The sequence below is a fragment of the Colius striatus genome, chromosome 7 (assembly GCF_028858725.1).
Source record: "Colius striatus isolate bColStr4 chromosome 7, bColStr4.1.hap1, whole genome shotgun sequence".
Lineage (NCBI taxonomy): Eukaryota > Metazoa > Chordata > Aves > Coliiformes > Coliidae > Colius > Colius striatus.
In genome coordinates, this window is record NC_084765.1 from 25,526,302 (window position 1) to 25,543,309 (window position 17,008).

Here is a 17,008-nt window from a genome sequence, read left to right on the forward strand (position 1 = left end):
GGTGGGGGTTTTAAATCAACAGCACACCTGCAACTGAAAGGGAAAGTACACAGTCTTCAGAAGGGCAATTCCGTCACTGTAGCTGATATCTAACAGTACCATTCTGCTACTTAGCCAGAACACTTGTTTAGTAGTCAGGGGAGTGTTTTCATTACAAAATTCTGCAGCAGCCGTGCGTCATCAGGGACCAAGCTGTTTTGGAGCAGTATTACACCTCCCACAAGGCAATATTTTGAAGGCTCACAGAAGTTAATTAAATGGAAATACTGAGAACTACATGTAACAGTCCATAATGTTAACGACTTCTAAGACTGTGTATGCTTGCAGGAAAAAAAAAAGGAAGCTGAAAACAGCAGCATTTACTAGGGCTCTGCTCTGAGTGAACACATCCACATGTCACATTCAGTGTGTAAACCTTAAAAATCAGACTTGCTTCTGTGAGTCTTATTTTGCTTTAAAAAGTCTTGTACTTGACAGATAAAGTGAACACTGAGGATGACCTCTTAGTAAATAAACAGGAAGTCCAAAGTTTTTCTTTGCTAATAAACCAAATGCTATGTTAGTGGAGAGTTACTAGAAGGCAGTAACCTATAAAATATTATAAAGCTTACTTGATAGGTAATGTATTCTTACTTGAGTGTAGGTCCACTTACTCTGAGACTAAGGCAGCTGTAACTATAATATTCCAGAACACTGCTTAACCTGTCTTTAGAGTGCTTTTCCATCAGGAAGGAAAAAACAATACATTTACCATAGCAATTACTTCTGTAGAAGGAATACAGACTTGATCAAACAGCAAGTGATAATACAACTGGATCAAACAAAAAAAGATGATGTGATCAGTGAACCTATTTGGGAAGTAAAATTTTATAAATAAAAAGTCAGCATGAGATCTTATAAAAAAACCCACAGTTCTGCTTCACATTATTTTTTTTTTCCCCTCTCAAACATTTTTTACTCAGAAAACATTCTGCTGAAACCTCAGGTAGCCAGACAGACATAGCAACTTCTGTGCTATCCGCTCTGCCAACCTTTGTTGTTTTTGTTTTAGATTCTTACTGCCTCTTAGGAGCCAGATCAACTACTTCACGCTGATCGTATTAAAAAAAGACCAGAAGTCATGAACAGCTTTTGTATCATTGTATTTATATTCAAGTCTTCCTTATAGAGCCCAGAGTGTTTGCCTGTTCAATTAATCAGTGTAAAAATACTCAAGGTATGGAATACCTTGTCTCTGGCTACTTCATACACTAGCTAGCAATATCTAGTTTTAGGTACCGTTGCATGTGTATGTTCATATATATTTTGATGTCACAAAATAGACAGTCAAGTGCAGGGAGGCAGGCAGAGCATGCCAGCTCTGGGCCCTCACACCAACCATACTCCACAGCAGGTCAGACAAGTTCCTCCTCTGCTGCCTCAAATGCGCGTGCACACACACCCGCTCCCTGAGATAGTGCTTTCAAGAACACAGAGGTTGAAGCCATTTTTATTGCATTTTTACAAGAAACAAACAACAATTCTAAAAAGAATTTTAAGAATTAGACCATTTCCCCTAAGAAGCTCAGAGTTTGCTAGGGTATTGAAGATTCCCAACACTCCCATCTCCACGTGCATCGATAGGCCCCACAAGATATGCTACACAATCCACAGCAGGCTTCAGTCACACATGGACGCCAATAACAACAGACATTATCTTTAATTCATTTGGGACAAATATTTAACTCTCCCTGAGTTTGTCTTCATGTTCAATTGTTCAAACCCCTGTTCAAAAACCATATAAATCCCAAGTATACACACCATACATTGAAACTGCGTGGTGTCATGCTGCCAACAGAGGCATTTTAAACACCAACAGCTGTGTCTTCTTTTTGTCCTGACTCTCAAATATTTGCAGTAGGATGACATATTTCAACCAAGTGCTTTGTTTAAAATGTCATATCAATTGAAAAAAAACAACATGACAACACATTTGGAATTCTAGTTACTGGTTGAAAGCCCATCCCAACCATGGAAGAACATTTACTTCTGTCCCTACCGAAAAAAAAAGGATGCAATTTCTGTTGTTTCCATTTTGTACAGGCTTGGTTTATGGGCTGATTTATAAACCTGGAGTCTGAAAAAAAAACAGAGACTTCAGTAAAAAATGCTTATTCACTAGGCTAATACAGCCAAGCTGTTCAGAACATCAGTTTGGTTAATCAAATAGAGTTGGCTTCAGTTTACACCACTGTTCCCTTAGCTTGGATTTCACTATGCTTGAAGCAAAGATATAGTTGATTGATTCATAGGAAAGATCCCACATCTGTGATCGGCTCAGGTTAAATGTTTTTGCGGCCAGTTCGTATTCTTGCGATAGATCTGTTGCAAAGACGCCTTTATCGTCAGTCTGGAGTCAAATTGAAACAAAAGAAAAAGAACCCAAAGCTTAAATTAGTTTCTCTGTGTCAAGTAAAGGGAGGGGGGTCTACAAATTATAAAAGTTTTATCTTGCTGTTTGACGTTTCTTCCCATCCTTTACTTGCTCTATTGAAACTCAAAATTAATAAATTATTCAAACAAACACGAAAGCTGCTGGAAGTGATGGCACCATTTATCAAGAAAATAGTATTTCCTATTATAATTGCTAAACAGATGTGTGCTGAGGGCTGTGGTTTAGTGGTGGAGGTGGCAATGCTGGGTTAACAGTTGGACCCGATGATCTTAAAAGTCTTTTCTAACCTAAAAGATTCTACAGTTTCACGATGCTATCAAATGATGCACACATGCACACTATGTCAGTGTGTGCACGTCTCCTTATTTATCTTTCCCCTGTCTTCAGATCTGGGAAACAGAGCATATTCTGTATTCCTACATCTTCAGGGAAGAAACCGTCTCACCTAGTGACAACCAGAACAATGTCTTAGTACTAGAGTACTAGGCTAGAACTGAAAACATAGAATCGCAAGCCACCTAAAGATTATTCACCTAAAAGGAGCCAGTTAGGATTATTTAAAGGTCAATGAGATTAGAGTGCCCATGTCCACACAGAGAAGAATCCTAATTATATCCTTTTAAGATACTACTATCTCCTCCTTCTACTGCTCTTGTTTTTATATGCCTTCATGGGTAAACTGCTTTCTCATGTGACTTCATCGGTAATCTAGACTTTTCACAATTGAAAATCTCAGAAATAATCTCTAATCATGAATTATTTCCCACCAAATATAACAGAGCTCAATCTCAAGAATAAATACTGTAAAAATAAAGGACTGAGGCTTATTTGAATAAGTACGATACTCTTTAACATATGTACATACATTTGGACAACACTAAAAATTATAGGGGTTACACCAACACGTGATAGTAAAATCTTGCCACTGCCAGCAAAAGTACTTGGCACCTCAACAACAATTAAGGACCTTAATAAGCTGTCAAGAGACCTCAAAAACTCTTACTCAACATGATAAACAATCAGGTAAGCACAAACTTAAACATATTGCTTGCATTTAAGAGAAATCTGTTAGTATGCAAACAGTTAAGTTCATTTCATGCATAGCTGATTATCTTATCCATACAGGAAAAAAAGGGTCTTGTTTTACAATTAAACCAAGAGAAATATTAAAAATTCCCATTTGTATTACAAGCATTGCACAGAGCATTATGATTTGCTCTAAGCAGATGATTTGCTGCAAGGTCAGAAATTGTAAGTCAGTTCTGATCTATAAAAGGAGATATATTGCTCCAGTTTCACACTAGTTTGGCTCCTTGTCTTAATACACGAAACAAACTTACACAAAGAAGTGAGGGGTGGCCCATGTTGTACCAGTATCCAAAATGGTGTTTGTCATAGGAAGGCACAGTCTGAGTTTTGATGTTTGATGTCATGCAAAGTTCTAAGGGAAAAAAAAAGCAGCAGCAAGGATATATAACAAAACAAAAGATATGGTTTTGACACGATTAACTTGATTTGTTTCTGAATGAAAATTAATATCAGCTGTTGTTGGTTCCTTGATTTTCTGTGCTTCAAATATTTGTTAGTATCTTCTGATGAAAGTTTGGCAATCAACTTCTTAACTACTGACTGGGTATAAAATTCAGGAAGCTTGAAAATCAGATACAGAAACACCACACAGCCTTGCACAGTAACTAAGTTATGACTTAGTTTTGTTTTCATCTAACACATCATTTGTTGTCTGCTGCCACAAAGATGTCCAAACCACCAAAGCACTACCGGTGCGCCTTTACAGGCAATTCTCTCACATATGCTGCCAAGTTTTTCTAGGTCTGGCCAAAGACAAATCAGAGTTACTAGATCAGCAGTACATACAGTAATCTGAAATCTGGACACCACCAAGTGATTTTCTTAACTCTTTTCCTTACCAATAGGTATATGGTTCTGTCGAACAAGTGGCACTAACTCTTCTGAACCTGCTGTTGCAGAGTTGAGAAATGTTCCATGACCAATTCTGTCAGGAGGCAGGCCCAGAAGAATTTTGGTCTCCTCTTCTTGATTTGGAATCTAGAGAGGATACATTTTACATTCTGTCAAGGCAGCATAAAACGGCACATTAAATAATTACAACATACATGAAGTTCTATTTTCACAGCTTATCTTACCCAAAAGAAAGCATTAGTAAGACAAAAATATCTGCATTACTACCTGTAAATAAAGCAGCAGTGCATGAAAGTGACTCTCAGAATTGCAAACGAAGGAAGCCATAACATACTCCTATGTAAAAACAGATGATTATGGTTTGCAGTTCTGAAGTGCTTTCAGTTGGAGGCTTCAAATCAGCTTTATATGCCTGTTTCAAAACTAACTTGTCAAGACCTTTAGCACCTGTTTTACATCAGGATTTAAAAAAAGTGTACATGAAGAACTTGAACTGCAAGCAGCCAAAACCAACCAAAACCAAAAGCCCAGAGACATTTACAAAGAAATATTTAGAGACGCATGCAAGAGTAGCCTGCAAAAGTCTCCTTAAGGAAACATGAACAAATATAAGTAAACTTGTGTCACCATATACCAGTCTTAATCTCCTGAAGAAATAAAAAGATTTTCAGTATTTATCAGCCTTAGAGTAAAGTTCAGCCACCGCTTCAGTAGATGGTATGGAGAATCCCAACTCTTTATACTGGTAAAGCAGAGCAAACAGAACTATTCACGAAAATGTGAAAATTTTAATATATATGTTTCCTGATAAAATACTGGGAAGAAAACAGTGGATCTCTTGGAATATTACTACATTTCAATTTCACAACTAGTCACCCAAAACATATATTACAGTGAGAAATAATTTGACACTTCTGATTCAAAATAGATTGTTGTAGATTTCTCCTCCTTTCCCTCTCTATTATCAAAATGCCCCAACCAAATACTACTTTGGCCTGAGAAGTTCAAAAGGCACAGAAGTTAATTTTAGTTTTATCAAGGTTTTTATAAAATGGGAACTGCAAAGAAGGTCTAGAATAAAGCAAACTTTTACCTCTGAAAGATGCAATGCCAGCTTTAGACCTGCTTTTTTTGCTTCTGAGAGTGGTTCCAAAAAATCTTGACCATGTCCTGCCTTGAAGATATAAACACATCACAATTCTACAGCTTGTTTTACACAACTCCTCCTATTTCAATAGTTAAGAAGTGTAGCAATATCAAAATACTCCATGCAAAATACAGTTACATTGAATTAATTTCTCATTCAGTTTTGATTGCAACAAGTTACATAATGTTCTGCTATATGGGCACAGTTTAGACAAATCTGTCAAATAACTGTAGTTCAGATGATGCCCAACACTTGATTTTGACATCCTTTCTAAAACTATCACCTAGAGCTATTTCAACTTGGCAGCTATCCTCAAACATTTTTGCTTACCTAATATGCAATAAGCATTTGGCGCATCTAAAACAAAATTTAAACTAGTGCCAACCTGCAACACTAGTTAACTTGCCTCATCTCAATCTGACTAGGACAATTTAGGAACAGATACTTCCCAGATAAACACTGCTTTTCAGTGGCTCCTTTTTAGGGTGTGGTATATTAATCCATGGATTCTTTGTTAGAGTATCTGTCCCTTACAGTAACAGGGATTAACCTGGTATCAAAACTAGGAGCAATCCATTCAAACTAGCAACAAACATTGAACAGGAACTTGCAAGAACAAAGTATGATTAAAACTGCTTGCTGTTACACAACATCATATATTTACCTCCAAGAAGAGATCAAAATAAAATGAAAACTTACAGTGGGATCACCACTTAAGTCAAGTCCTACTACAACCCCATCAGTGGAAAGAAGGAACTCTTCAGCCAGTTTAACAGTCTGCTTAGCAACTGCTGGGCCACCTCTTCTATTTATGGCTATCAACAATCTAGGATAGAAACATACAGATTAAGTTAAATACTAGCTGTAATATCAGGAGACCAACAAACCTGACAGCAACAAAAATAGCACTTCACATCCTTCACAGTTGATTATACAGAGTATTTGTATCGGAAACCGTTCCAGGAACGAAGCTACCACAGTGCAGAGCAACACAAATCAGATAAATAGGTTAGCCTGTGAAACACAATAGCCAGAGTGAGAGGGAAGGTGGGAAACAACACACTGTTCATTTGCTGTTTGCACTATCAGTCTAGCCACCTCTCTGAGGCACACATGAAAAATGAGAATTCTTCAGCTCTTGTGCTGGTTAGGACTACCTCTCCTTTATAGCTGGTTGCTTGTACAGCTAACCAAGCAAAATTTTTGCAACAAATCTAGGCTGTGGAAAACGTCTTTAAGGCAATTCCATCAAAACCACTGCTCTTCCCGAGTGTTGCAGAGAATGGACAGTCTTAGAGCTGAAAAGCTTTCCCCTGTTTCATTCCCTATCAGTAAAAAAGATGGAAAAAAAAAAATCAGGTTTCCATGTGAACTACCTGTTTCCATGACATGTAATGTAGTTCAAGCATAACTTTCTTTCCTATGCTGCAAACCATGACAGAGCATCAAACTACATAGAACCTTGAAATGGAGGTACTCTATGTGCTTTATTTACCTTACATCTATATCCAAGCCTTCTTCTTTACACTGCTTTATACCTTCAAGTACAGTTTCAACATACATCCTTTTGGTCATACCTATAAACACATGTACACATTTGGAATAGACATGTTTAAATTAGTTTTATTACATCACAGACACAGTTCTTTAGCCTCCTAAGTTTCACTTTGCACCTTTGATTTTAGTCCACAGTGCTTCTAATCTATACAGTTCTAATTCTGTTTATAAATACAGCTATACTTTGAAGCATACACTTGAATTAAGCCTCCTCCTAAGCATCTGGAAGAAAGAAAATAACTTGGTGTGAACCAAAGAGTAGCAACAGCACTTTTCTGATATCCTTCTATTAAACTACATCTAAAAGAAAATAAAAAATTAAGTAACAAAAAGACAATATATCGGTTATTAAAAATATTACCAGACTCAGACTGTCATACTTAAGAGAATAACTCAAATTCTTGGGTAGTAGAGCTATAATCAACACATTTTCGTCTTCAAAAATCTAATACTAAAGTGACATGCTTTTATGGGGTTAAATCTTTGCTTTTATATTAAAGTATATTTTTATTGAACCAACTAAGTTTGACTTTACTTGTTATTAACATAGTCGTAACTAAGTTTTACAGCATATTAGACTGTAACTAAGTTTTACAGCATATTAGACTTGAAATTAAAAACCAGAACAGACCTGTGGTCTTTTCTTCTCTAGGTGTGCTTCTCAATTCCAGATACTTGACACCATCATCAGCAAATTCCTTAATAACATCTTTAGTTATCTGATTAAGAAACAGAGTATTCAACATCATAACAGTAACACTTATAATCGGTTGTATTTTCCTTTACAACTAAAAGACCCAGTTACTTTTTGGCATGAAACACTTGCAAAATTTTCAGGCCCTATGTATTTTTAGCCCTCTCCATCTTTGCTAATACTACACCACAGAGGGTAGCTTCAGTTCCCTCAGTGATATTGAAGAGTTAAGAAAAATAAGAACTTCCTTGTCCAAACAAGACTACACCTCAACTGGAGCTGCCATAACCTCTTTCACAGATACCATACCTTTCAGAGAGTTTAACAGGCTGCCTAAAAGCCCCTTTAAAGGAGTGAAGAAGAGGATACCACACCACTTTCTGCTTCCTATGGCAGAACAGTTCTGGGATCAGAGGTGAACAAAGGACAATTCTCATTCTGGGATGTAATGAACCAAAGATGAAATGGGAGATTGTCACTCTGGGAGACTGTGGTAAATCACAACTTCGGTAACAAGGAAGAGACATCACATTTTTAAGGCATGATCAGTCCATGCACCTGACCACCATATTGGAAGCTTGTTGATTTCACAAAAATTAGAAGCCATGAAATCCTGTGTTTCTTTCATAACATGTTTTACAATAATAATTCTGACCTCAAATTGCTGACATGGTTACTCAGAACCCAGCACTATCAATCCAACTAATTTTGTCTGTGTTACTTGTGTTACAGGAACTTTTAATGAACTTACCAGTAGAATATCTTCAGGCCTAGTGGTAATCTGATAGATGATCTGAAACATCTGAAAACATCTAGAATAAGGAGTTAACTCTTTAACTGGACAAATGTCAAAATGAGTATTCAAAAAAAAAAAATCTACATTTTTTGAAAACAAGTACTTCTTATGTTCACTGTGCTTGTGGCTTGTAGCTCAAAATGCAAAGATCATTTCTGCTCTTAGATGCTAATAATACAGTTGCAACAGAAATATTAATATTAATAAGAATATTATTAATAAAAACCTTTCTGCAACACAAAGGAAAGTATGGTTTCAAAAAAGGGAAACTATATGAGTCAAGCTACACATGAAAAATTTCAGTCCTTTAAAAAGCAAAGTAATCAGCACGAAATTTCTGTTTAGTCTGCAAATATCTAAGAAGTTATTCTATAGATGCCAGTAGCAAAAAATCTAGCAGACTCTATTGTAACTAAAGGTTGAAAATTTATTTTCCAGTTAGTGTATAAGGCCATACACTTATCTGGTTTGAATGTAATTAAAATGCCTCTGGTAAATGTTCATCACAGACACACACGTGCATACGCACTCATCTAAGGTCCTTTTCTTTCCTTTGTCAATCATGGTCATTCCATTCTGAATCTGAAGGTACGGCTTCTGCAACATAAGTTTCTTCATAGTGGCAGAACTGATACAGCCATTCAAATGAGCGTGAAGTTCCTAGGAAAAAAACCCAATCCTATGGATTTGTGTCCAGTAAAAACGATGCCTTCTAACATCTTGTTTTGTATTCCTGTTCTTCCGTCCTACATTCTTGTTTCACTGAGTTTGGAAATTAAATAACAGTTATCTCCATGTTTGGCTAACAATCATTTCCTTGTGCTTTTTCATGCAGGTTGAACTAACACTGTCCTATTTGCTCCTTCTCCCTTGGCAGGCAGGTGTTGGCAGCTGGCTCAGGTAGCAGCTCTCCAGCTGCCTGCTGGATTGGTGCAATTTGAGGTGAGGAGGAGGTAAGCTGCTGCCTCACTATTAAGAAAAGGGTAACAACGAGCCAAGAATTCTTTTCCCATTCACTTCGCTTTTGATTGTGCACAGCCTTTAAAAGTTTCTCACGGGTGTTGTGTACCATTTGCTGTTTTACCAAGTCCAGGACGGTAACACTGATAAAAAAAAAGTAGTAATGTGTCCTAAACGACGGCACTGATACCCTAAAAGTAAGGCACACCCTTCGGGACACGGAAAAAAAAACCCTGTTATCTGAGACAGACTTCTTGGGCTAGCCTCGGAGAAAACAGGGCCAAAAAAAGAAAACAAAGATCAAATTCAACTGATTTAAGTGGAAGGTTAGACACCAAGAACTGCAGCAAGCTGGACAGGCAAATACCTACGGCACTTCTCAGTGGGAACATTGGCCTCTGAACGAGTACGTGCTTGACAACTCCAAGGAGACAGCAGCCGTGGTCCGCCGCGCTGCCAGCGCCGGAGCCAGCCCCTCAGCCCCCTCTCCCGCCGCGCTGCCAGCGCCGGAGCCAGCCCCTCAGCCCCGGCTCCCGTCCCAGCGCCAGCCCCTCAGCCCCCTCTCCCGCCGCGCTGCCAGCGCCGGAGCCAGCCCCTCAGCCCCGGCTCCCGTCCCAGCGCCAGCCCCTCAGCCCCCTCTCCCGCCGCGCTGCCAGCGCCGGAGCCAGCCCCTCAGCCCCGGCTCCCGTCCCAGCGCCAGCCCCTCAGCCCCCTCTCCCGTCGCGCTGCCAGCGCCGGAGCCAGCCCCGGCTCCCGTCCCAGCGCCAGCCCCTCAGCCCCCTCTCCCGCCGCGCTGCCCGTACCGGCACGAGCCCCTCAGCCCCGGCTCCCGCCGCGGGCTCCCGTCCCAGCGCCTGCTCCTCAGCTCCCACTCCTGCCGCGCTGCCAGCCTCGGCACCATCCCCTTAGCCCCCGCGGGCTGCTGTCCCCGCGCCAGCCTCTCTCAGCCCCTTCTCCCATCCCAGTGCCCCCGCATCGCGGGTCCCTGGCTCCGCCTCGGCCCACTCCCATCGCGGGTTCCCGCCGCAGTCCCGAACCTCGCCCGGGGCCGTCGGTTCAGGGACGAGCAGGGCCCCGGCCGCTTCACAGCCTGGGCGCGCACCGCCGCTCACCGTTTTGGGCAGCCGCCGGTAGAAACTCAGCTCCGGCTCTCGCTCGGCCGCCATGACGGCGCCTGTTCCCGCGAGGGCGGCCCGCGGCCCGAGTCACGGCAGCCGCCCCGCCCCCAAAGGCCGCGGCCCGCCCCCAATAGGCCGCGGCCGCTCCCCCCCTCACGCCGCTGCCCGGCGAGGAGCCGGAGCCACAGCCCCCGCCGTTCTCCGCTCCCCCGCTCCGGCAGCCACCAGTGCAAGGAAATACAGCCGCATCAGCAGTGAATACCAGGTCATACTTACGAGTATTTAATTCCATAAAAGCTTCAAGTTCCAGTTTATTCAAGATATAGGATTTTCAGATCTATGCCTTAGCACTACACAGGCGCCAGTTCAGGTCCAGTGAAAGGGATACGGCTCGAGATGGCACTGTCCCTAGATAAGGTAACTAAACCAAGATGTTCTGCTGGAATGGCACTATAGTTTGCTGCGCCATCCCATTACAAAGTCCTAAGTGAATAAACACATCGATTATACTGCCAGCCCTTTTAAAAATTACCTTGGGAAGCTTGCTAGCACAAGAACACAAACCGTACCTTTCATCAACGTGCAGGTTGAATCCAACAAAAATGAAGACATTCTGGAAGAGTCCTAAAATCTATGTCAATTATTCAGTATTTAACTTTTAGTGTTCCTGCAATCTAATTCTAAAAACCTCACAGTATCAAGTCAACAAGTTACTATGCAAATATCAGCTCCCACTACATCCCAAAACAAAGATGTGATTAACGCAATAAATCAGTGATGTGCATACTGCTAGAGGAATTCAGGCATAGAAATTATCTTCCCACAAATACAAATAAATAAATAAATACTGACATAATGAGGGAAACTAGCTTTAAAGTTAAATTCAAGTATACAAAGACGAAATAAACAAACAATATTCAAGTTAGTTTGCCTCTCTTTTGGTCCTTGGCAGATTATCCAAGTTCAAGCACATCACAGAATTTGGTTAGGTGTTCAACATTTTTTCAGAGAAAAATAGCAGGTCCATAGAAGAACAGAAATTAACTTCAACTTACTCAGTGATCCACGCTTTTATTTTACCTTACTTAAAGGCAAACCAAGTACAGATACTGTACATTAAAATGTATACACATACAAACAACAGTTGTTCATCCTACCTTCAAGGCTCAAATCTCTACAGTCTTTTATTTAGAGCTCTTTCCAAGCAACTGCTCCTCTCTGAAATACATTGCCTCCACATTTAAATATAAAGAGAACCATCTGCGGGCCCCACATAGCCAACACCTATTAGCAGCACATCAATTAGGGTCCATATGCCAAGTCCACCAAAGCTGAAGAGCTTTCCCAGCCCTTCCCGCCACTGGCCCAAATAGAAACGATCGGCACCAAATCCACCAAGGGTGATGCTGTAAGAATAAAAATATACTTGGTTATTATTTTTAGAGTATCCCTACCTGCTTCCTTCTAACATACCTAAAAGCAGATGATAGTTTTGCTCTCAGTCATTCAAAACACTATACATGTTTTTGTACACAAAGAGTTGACTGGGTTACTGAATTACCTAACAAATACTATCCAGAGACTGAATAGATCTTCATGACAAGCAATTAAAGCCAAAACTTTCACATTTATACATTTGTCTCAATTTTTTTAAGCTAAGGGAAGCTAAAAAATCCCAACAGACAAGATGTCAAAACAGACCCAAGCACTGAACTCAGCCATACACACCAAGTCAGGCAACAGTGTCTCCAGCTGGTGGCAGAGACAACTCTTGCTATACAGGAAAGTCTGTGGACTCTTTCAATCAGTCTTGTTCTATCTTTAGCACCAGAAAGAGAGTCTCACTACCTAATTGAATATTTCAGTAATGGCTGATAGGATAACACCTAACAAAAAAGGTCTCACCACCAAAAGAACTTCCGTTACTTTCAAATGGCTATTGTAGTGCCTCTAATGGCTTAATATTCCAAAAATAACCTGCACAGTTTCTTTCAGTATTGCTACACTGCTCTCTTCCCTAGTAATTTAAAATGTAAGATGCTTTGTCTTAAGGCATTTCTAGGTGTTAAGAGTTGGGAAGGAAGCTGGGACAGATGGATACCAGCTACATCCAGCTCACTGACAAATGCACAAACAGTTGCATTCATTGCAGATGCCAAGAAGTAACTTGACAATTTTCAGCCCCAATTGTTTAAAGCACGTTCAAAAATAGGAGGAAAAACCCCATAAATCTGCAGAATTCTTTGAGCATTTGTACCTCATTTGACACAGTACAGAACAACAGCCGACATATCCTCTCTACTCAGAAAATGTATCACTTTGCAAAGCCCAATAATCATAATTTACTCTGAAGAAAGTACATTTGATGCAGAAATAGTGTAAATGTTTTATCTCAAGCTCTATTTACTGAAGACAGCTAGTACTGTCACATATGGAATCTCCAGGCATACTATGCCTCCAAATTCTAAGCTAGACTGTATGAAATATTCTTTATTCAGTACACCATTAAAAAATGCCAATAGAAAATTTATTTCTAATAATATTCTCTACTGTAGCTTGACATTCTCGAATAGTTCTCATGTACCTTAGTGCCAAGGCAGTAGACCACTTATAACCTCCAGTCCAGTTGCAATAGAGCATCTTAGGAAAAACACGATTACCTGAATGTTAGAAAAGATTCAAACCTTAATGTAACAAGCAAAGGCCACATAACGAGTAAGAAAATAGCAAGCAAGACAATACTGTATTTCTCTAAAAAGAGCTGACGTTAATTGAAACACTGTCCACATAAAAAGGTCATATATACTCTACAGTCTTCTGTCCCATCAGCCTTTTTCCCCATAGCAGAAAACATGCAAGGTGACTGAACAAACAGCAGGAAAAAGATAGTTGTGTGAAACCAGCATGAATTTTTTCAACTATCCTACCAAGACATTTGACATAGAACCTATGAATTAAGCTAATTTGGACACTTCTGATAGAAAATAGTTCTGATTTTGTCTGATTCTATCATGTGAAAATACACAACAGTATTAAAAGCCAATTTTTACAGTTAGATGTCACTATTACACTTAAAAATTAACACACAACTATAAAAAATTCAACAGATTAATCAAGGTGCAGGCTGCTACTGCAACCAACGTAAACAATCACTGTATTTACACGTTACAAAAAATCTGTTTTAGCCCACATTACCTAGGCAATGAATATGATCCCGTACTGTACACGTGGCATTGTATCGCTGTCGCGGACAGGAGACTGTCATGCAGCTTGTGGAGTTGGTACATACATAATCAGTTGTTGCGAGCTGCCAGCAAAACTGGCATGTCATGTTAATTGTAAAGTTCTCCTGCTCATGGTTATGTTGATCCTATGAAAGGACAGCATTATCACTTCACTAATTAAAAAAAAAATAATCATAGGATGCATCAAATTACATTTCATAAGCAGACATTTTGGGCAAAGTAACAATTACTATCTTTGCTACCTCTACACAGTCAAGCACAGTAAAAAAAACAACATTAGAAAACTAACACAGCTATTGAAGCACAGGTTAACATTACTGCTTCCTCCAATTTCAGGCTACTGCTGAAAGGAGAACTCATTTGGTTTCTCACATAAGATCAGTTCATACCTCTGGCAAACATTTAGCCTCCCTACCTTCAAAATGGTTCAGTTCTGATTGGTCAACAAACTGACTTAACTCAATTGCATGGCTACATAACAAAAAGATACACAGCAAGAAAGGCAAAGCAGAGAGGGGTTAAGTCTGCCTCTTCAACAATGGCCTACAGTTAGGTCAGACTAAACGTACCACAGATCTGTAAACCTGCCCATGGCAAAACCTTGAAATCAGGCTTTTTTATTTTATGATATGGTGACATATTTTAATTACTTAAATTTGGGTTTAAGAGTAACAGGTTACTTACAACACAATGAACGTGTGGCTTGACTCTGCAATCAAAAGTGGCCGGCTTCCCATATATACAGGAATAGTTTGTGTTACATGTCATACAGTCTGGTGGCAACCTACTGCAAAGCCCATTGCTAGGGCATTTAGTTACATAAGATGGAAGCTCTGTACTTTCTGAAAGGTGAAATATGTGAACAAAATTAAGAAAGCAGATACAAAAAAACTATGTAAACTAAACTGCATATATATATGTGTTTTCTTTTATACACGTACATGCACAGACACCATACGAAGGGCTTTCCTTCTGCAGCGAACAGAATTACACATTTGTGTTGGGGGAACTGCTGTATCAGCCGAGTGAGCTACACGCCACAGCAGGGAACCCTGCACCCACCTCTCAAAAATTGTGTGCAGGACAACACAGCAACACTACCCAGAACAACCCCAGCACAGAGCTTAGCATGGATTACTGCTGCCACTGCCACTACTGCTCAATGGAAGTAATCAGTTTAGGTACAGAAGCGGGTTGACATACATAACCTGCTTTTAGTTCAGGTCTAATGAAGTTCATAGCTAGCTCAGTTATTGATTGTGTGTGTGTGTTCAGAATCACCTCCTGAATTACTAGCAAGAACAGGGTTTCAGGCAACTGTGATGCATCCCTTAGCCTGCTACAAAAACTGTACTTCTGTTTGATAAGGAACAGTAACCTCTACTTGTAGAATGGTGGAGGCTTTCAAGACCTTCTACCTCAACAGCAGTGTAACAGGTTATTTCCCAGTTTTAAGATCTTACATGGATTAATTTTCTCATTATATAATCCAAACTAATTGTTAAGGTCATTGAAGAGTAATTCATAATGTGTTATATATCACAATGTCTTTTACCACTGTGAAAACGCATGTACAAATATCTATGACATAATTCAAAGTCTTTAATAGTACACTCAAAACACCAACGAAAAATTCTCACCAAAAAAAAAAAACAAACTGAAATGATAGAAACAATGTGATACTGTACCTGCTGCTTTAAAATAAGGAGTGTTTGTACTTGCTGAAGTTAGACTTTTTGCAAATGTAGACTGTGGCTGTGAATGCTTTGTGGTCATCAAAGACCCCGCTGCAAGAAAACAAAAATGAAGAAAGTGATGTTTCTAGAACAAAACTCATCTTCAGAAAGTTTGGTTTCAGCATGCTGAGATAAAATCAACAGTGGAATGCACAATGAGAATTTTAAAAATACAAAATCTGGTTTCCCATTCCATAACAAGTAGAATGTTTACACTACACAGTAAAATGAGCATTACAAATTAATCCTCTTTTTTTCACAAGAAAACACTATTTTTAATCCTTGATGATTAAAATACCCTGCTCAAAATGCAGATTTGACACGGTATCTGATAAAGAACAAAACCACCTAACCAAGCAATGTAGCTATTTTGATGGAATGCTGGAACTGCAGAACTGGCTGGTGACCACACTGTGTTTGGACATTCGCTGCATGTTGGTCTCTGCGCAATCCCACGATTCCAAGAACGGGGAGGCTGCGCAAAGGTCAGGGGCAAGCAATCGGTGCTTGAGCCCCAACAGTGGCACACACACAGCACGCGTGGGCCGTGCCCGGCTGGAAGCAGGAACACAGATATATCACATCTCTCTACCCAGTCGGTGCTGAGAAGCCACACTACCTCACCAGCTGCATTTTGGATCGCACGTAACTCACGACAGAGTGCACACACTGAAGACTCTAAACCTGCGGCAGCTCGAGAGTCCGTGAACAGGGCCCATCCCGCCTTTAAGCCCCGAGCACTCCCGTATGAGACACGAGCCCTGCGACGCAGGTTGGAGAGCTGCCCCATGCCCGAGCCCCTGGTATCTCCCCGCCGCAGTCAGGGAAGCCGCTACGCATTTTCAACACACTGAGGTCACGGCTACAGCTCCCCTGCGCGGCCGTCCAGCACCCGCCCCGGCGGGGACTCGGCTGAAGGTGCCGGGAGAACAGCTCCCACCTGCGAGCCAGGCCCTGAGGCGCCGTGGGCCTCATCCACCGAGCGCAGCCGGGGCCGCCCGAGCCCTCCGCGGCGCCGCAGCCGAGCGGCTGCTGTCTCCCCCACCCGCCGCCTTCTACCCCCCCCCACGCCACCCGCCCCGTCTCAGTCTCGGGCAGCCCGGGCAAAGCGGCGGCAGCCGCGCTCACCGCGGCCGGAGAGGAGGTAGAGCTGGGAAAGGAAGAGCACGAGACTACAGAGCCTGCCCAGGGCGCGCTGCCCCGCCAGCACCGCCGGCGCCGCCATCTTCCCTCCGCCGCTCCCGCCCAGGGGTGGCGCCGCCCCGGCAGCGCAGCCGCGGGTGGGCCGGGCCCGGGGAGGGGCGGCCCGTTACCGCACCTCGCGCCTCCCCGGACTGCGGCGCGGCCGCTACCCCAACTGCAGCCAGTCCCTGCTGCCAC

General features: G+C 41.3%; 2 protein-coding genes across 3 annotated transcripts; both read right to left on the reverse strand.

Annotated features, from left to right (window-relative positions):
• Positions 1–1,129: 1,129 nt before the first annotated feature.
• ADAL (adenosine deaminase like) lies at positions 1,130–10,733 on the reverse strand. Of its 2 annotated transcripts, XM_061999978.1 has the most exons (10): positions 10,642–10,733; positions 9,099–9,229; positions 8,525–8,585; positions 7,711–7,798; positions 7,018–7,099; positions 6,222–6,348; positions 5,469–5,549; positions 4,363–4,501; positions 3,775–3,875; positions 1,130–2,389 (listed from the first exon to the last, which is right to left on the reverse strand). In XM_061999978.1, exons 1-10 carry the CDS (start codon positions 10,693–10,695, stop codon positions 2,198–2,200), a joined length of 1,056 nt encoding a protein of 351 aa, XP_061855962.1. In that variant the 5' UTR covers positions 10,696–10,733; the 3' UTR covers positions 1,130–2,197. The 2 variants fall into 2 exon arrangements, with proteins under 2 accessions (XP_061855962.1, XP_061855963.1); XM_061999979.1 differs by lacking the exon at positions 9,099–9,229 and having other exon boundaries at positions 10,642–10,704.
• Positions 10,734–10,906: 173 nt separating this feature from the next.
• On the reverse strand, positions 10,907–16,864 carry TM2D3 (TM2 domain containing 3). Its single transcript, XM_062000308.1, has 6 exons — positions 16,757–16,864; positions 15,581–15,679; positions 14,577–14,734; positions 13,843–14,017; positions 13,232–13,307; positions 10,907–12,053 (listed from the first exon to the last, which is right to left on the reverse strand). Exons 1-6 carry the CDS (start codon positions 16,851–16,853, stop codon positions 11,888–11,890), a joined length of 771 nt encoding a protein of 256 aa, XP_061856292.1. The 5' UTR covers positions 16,854–16,864; the 3' UTR covers positions 10,907–11,887.
• Positions 16,865–17,008: the final 144 nt, after the last annotated feature.

What these genes read in the sequence shown, in the direction of transcription:
- ADAL (XM_061999978.1), bottom strand. Translation starts at nt 10,695, where the DNA reads ATGGCGGCCGAGCGAGAGCCGGAGCTGAGTTTCTACCGGCGGCTGCCC. An exon ending in TAGAGAAGAAAAGACCACAG is followed by an intron (nt 7,100 to 7,710) that starts GTCTGTTCTGGT and finishes ATGTGTTTATAG; the next exon opens with GTATGACCAAAAGGATGTAT. An exon ending in TGGCATTGCATCTTTCAGAG is followed by an intron (nt 4,502 to 5,468) that starts GTAAAAGTTTGC and finishes TATCCTCTCTAG; the next exon opens with ATTCCAAATCAAGAAGAGGA.
- TM2D3 (XM_062000308.1), bottom strand. Translation starts at nt 16,853, where the DNA reads ATGGCGGCGCCGGCGGTGCTGGCGGGGCAGCGCGCCCTGGGCAGGCTC. An exon ending in CTACCTCCTCTCCGGCCGCG is followed by an intron (nt 15,680 to 16,756) that starts GTGAGCGCGGCT and finishes GTTTTCTTGCAG; the next exon opens with CGGGGTCTTTGATGACCACA. An exon ending in TCCTTATTTTAAAGCAGCAG is followed by an intron (nt 14,735 to 15,580) that starts GTACAGTATCAC and finishes TTCACCTTTCAG; the next exon opens with AAAGTACAGAGCTTCCATCT.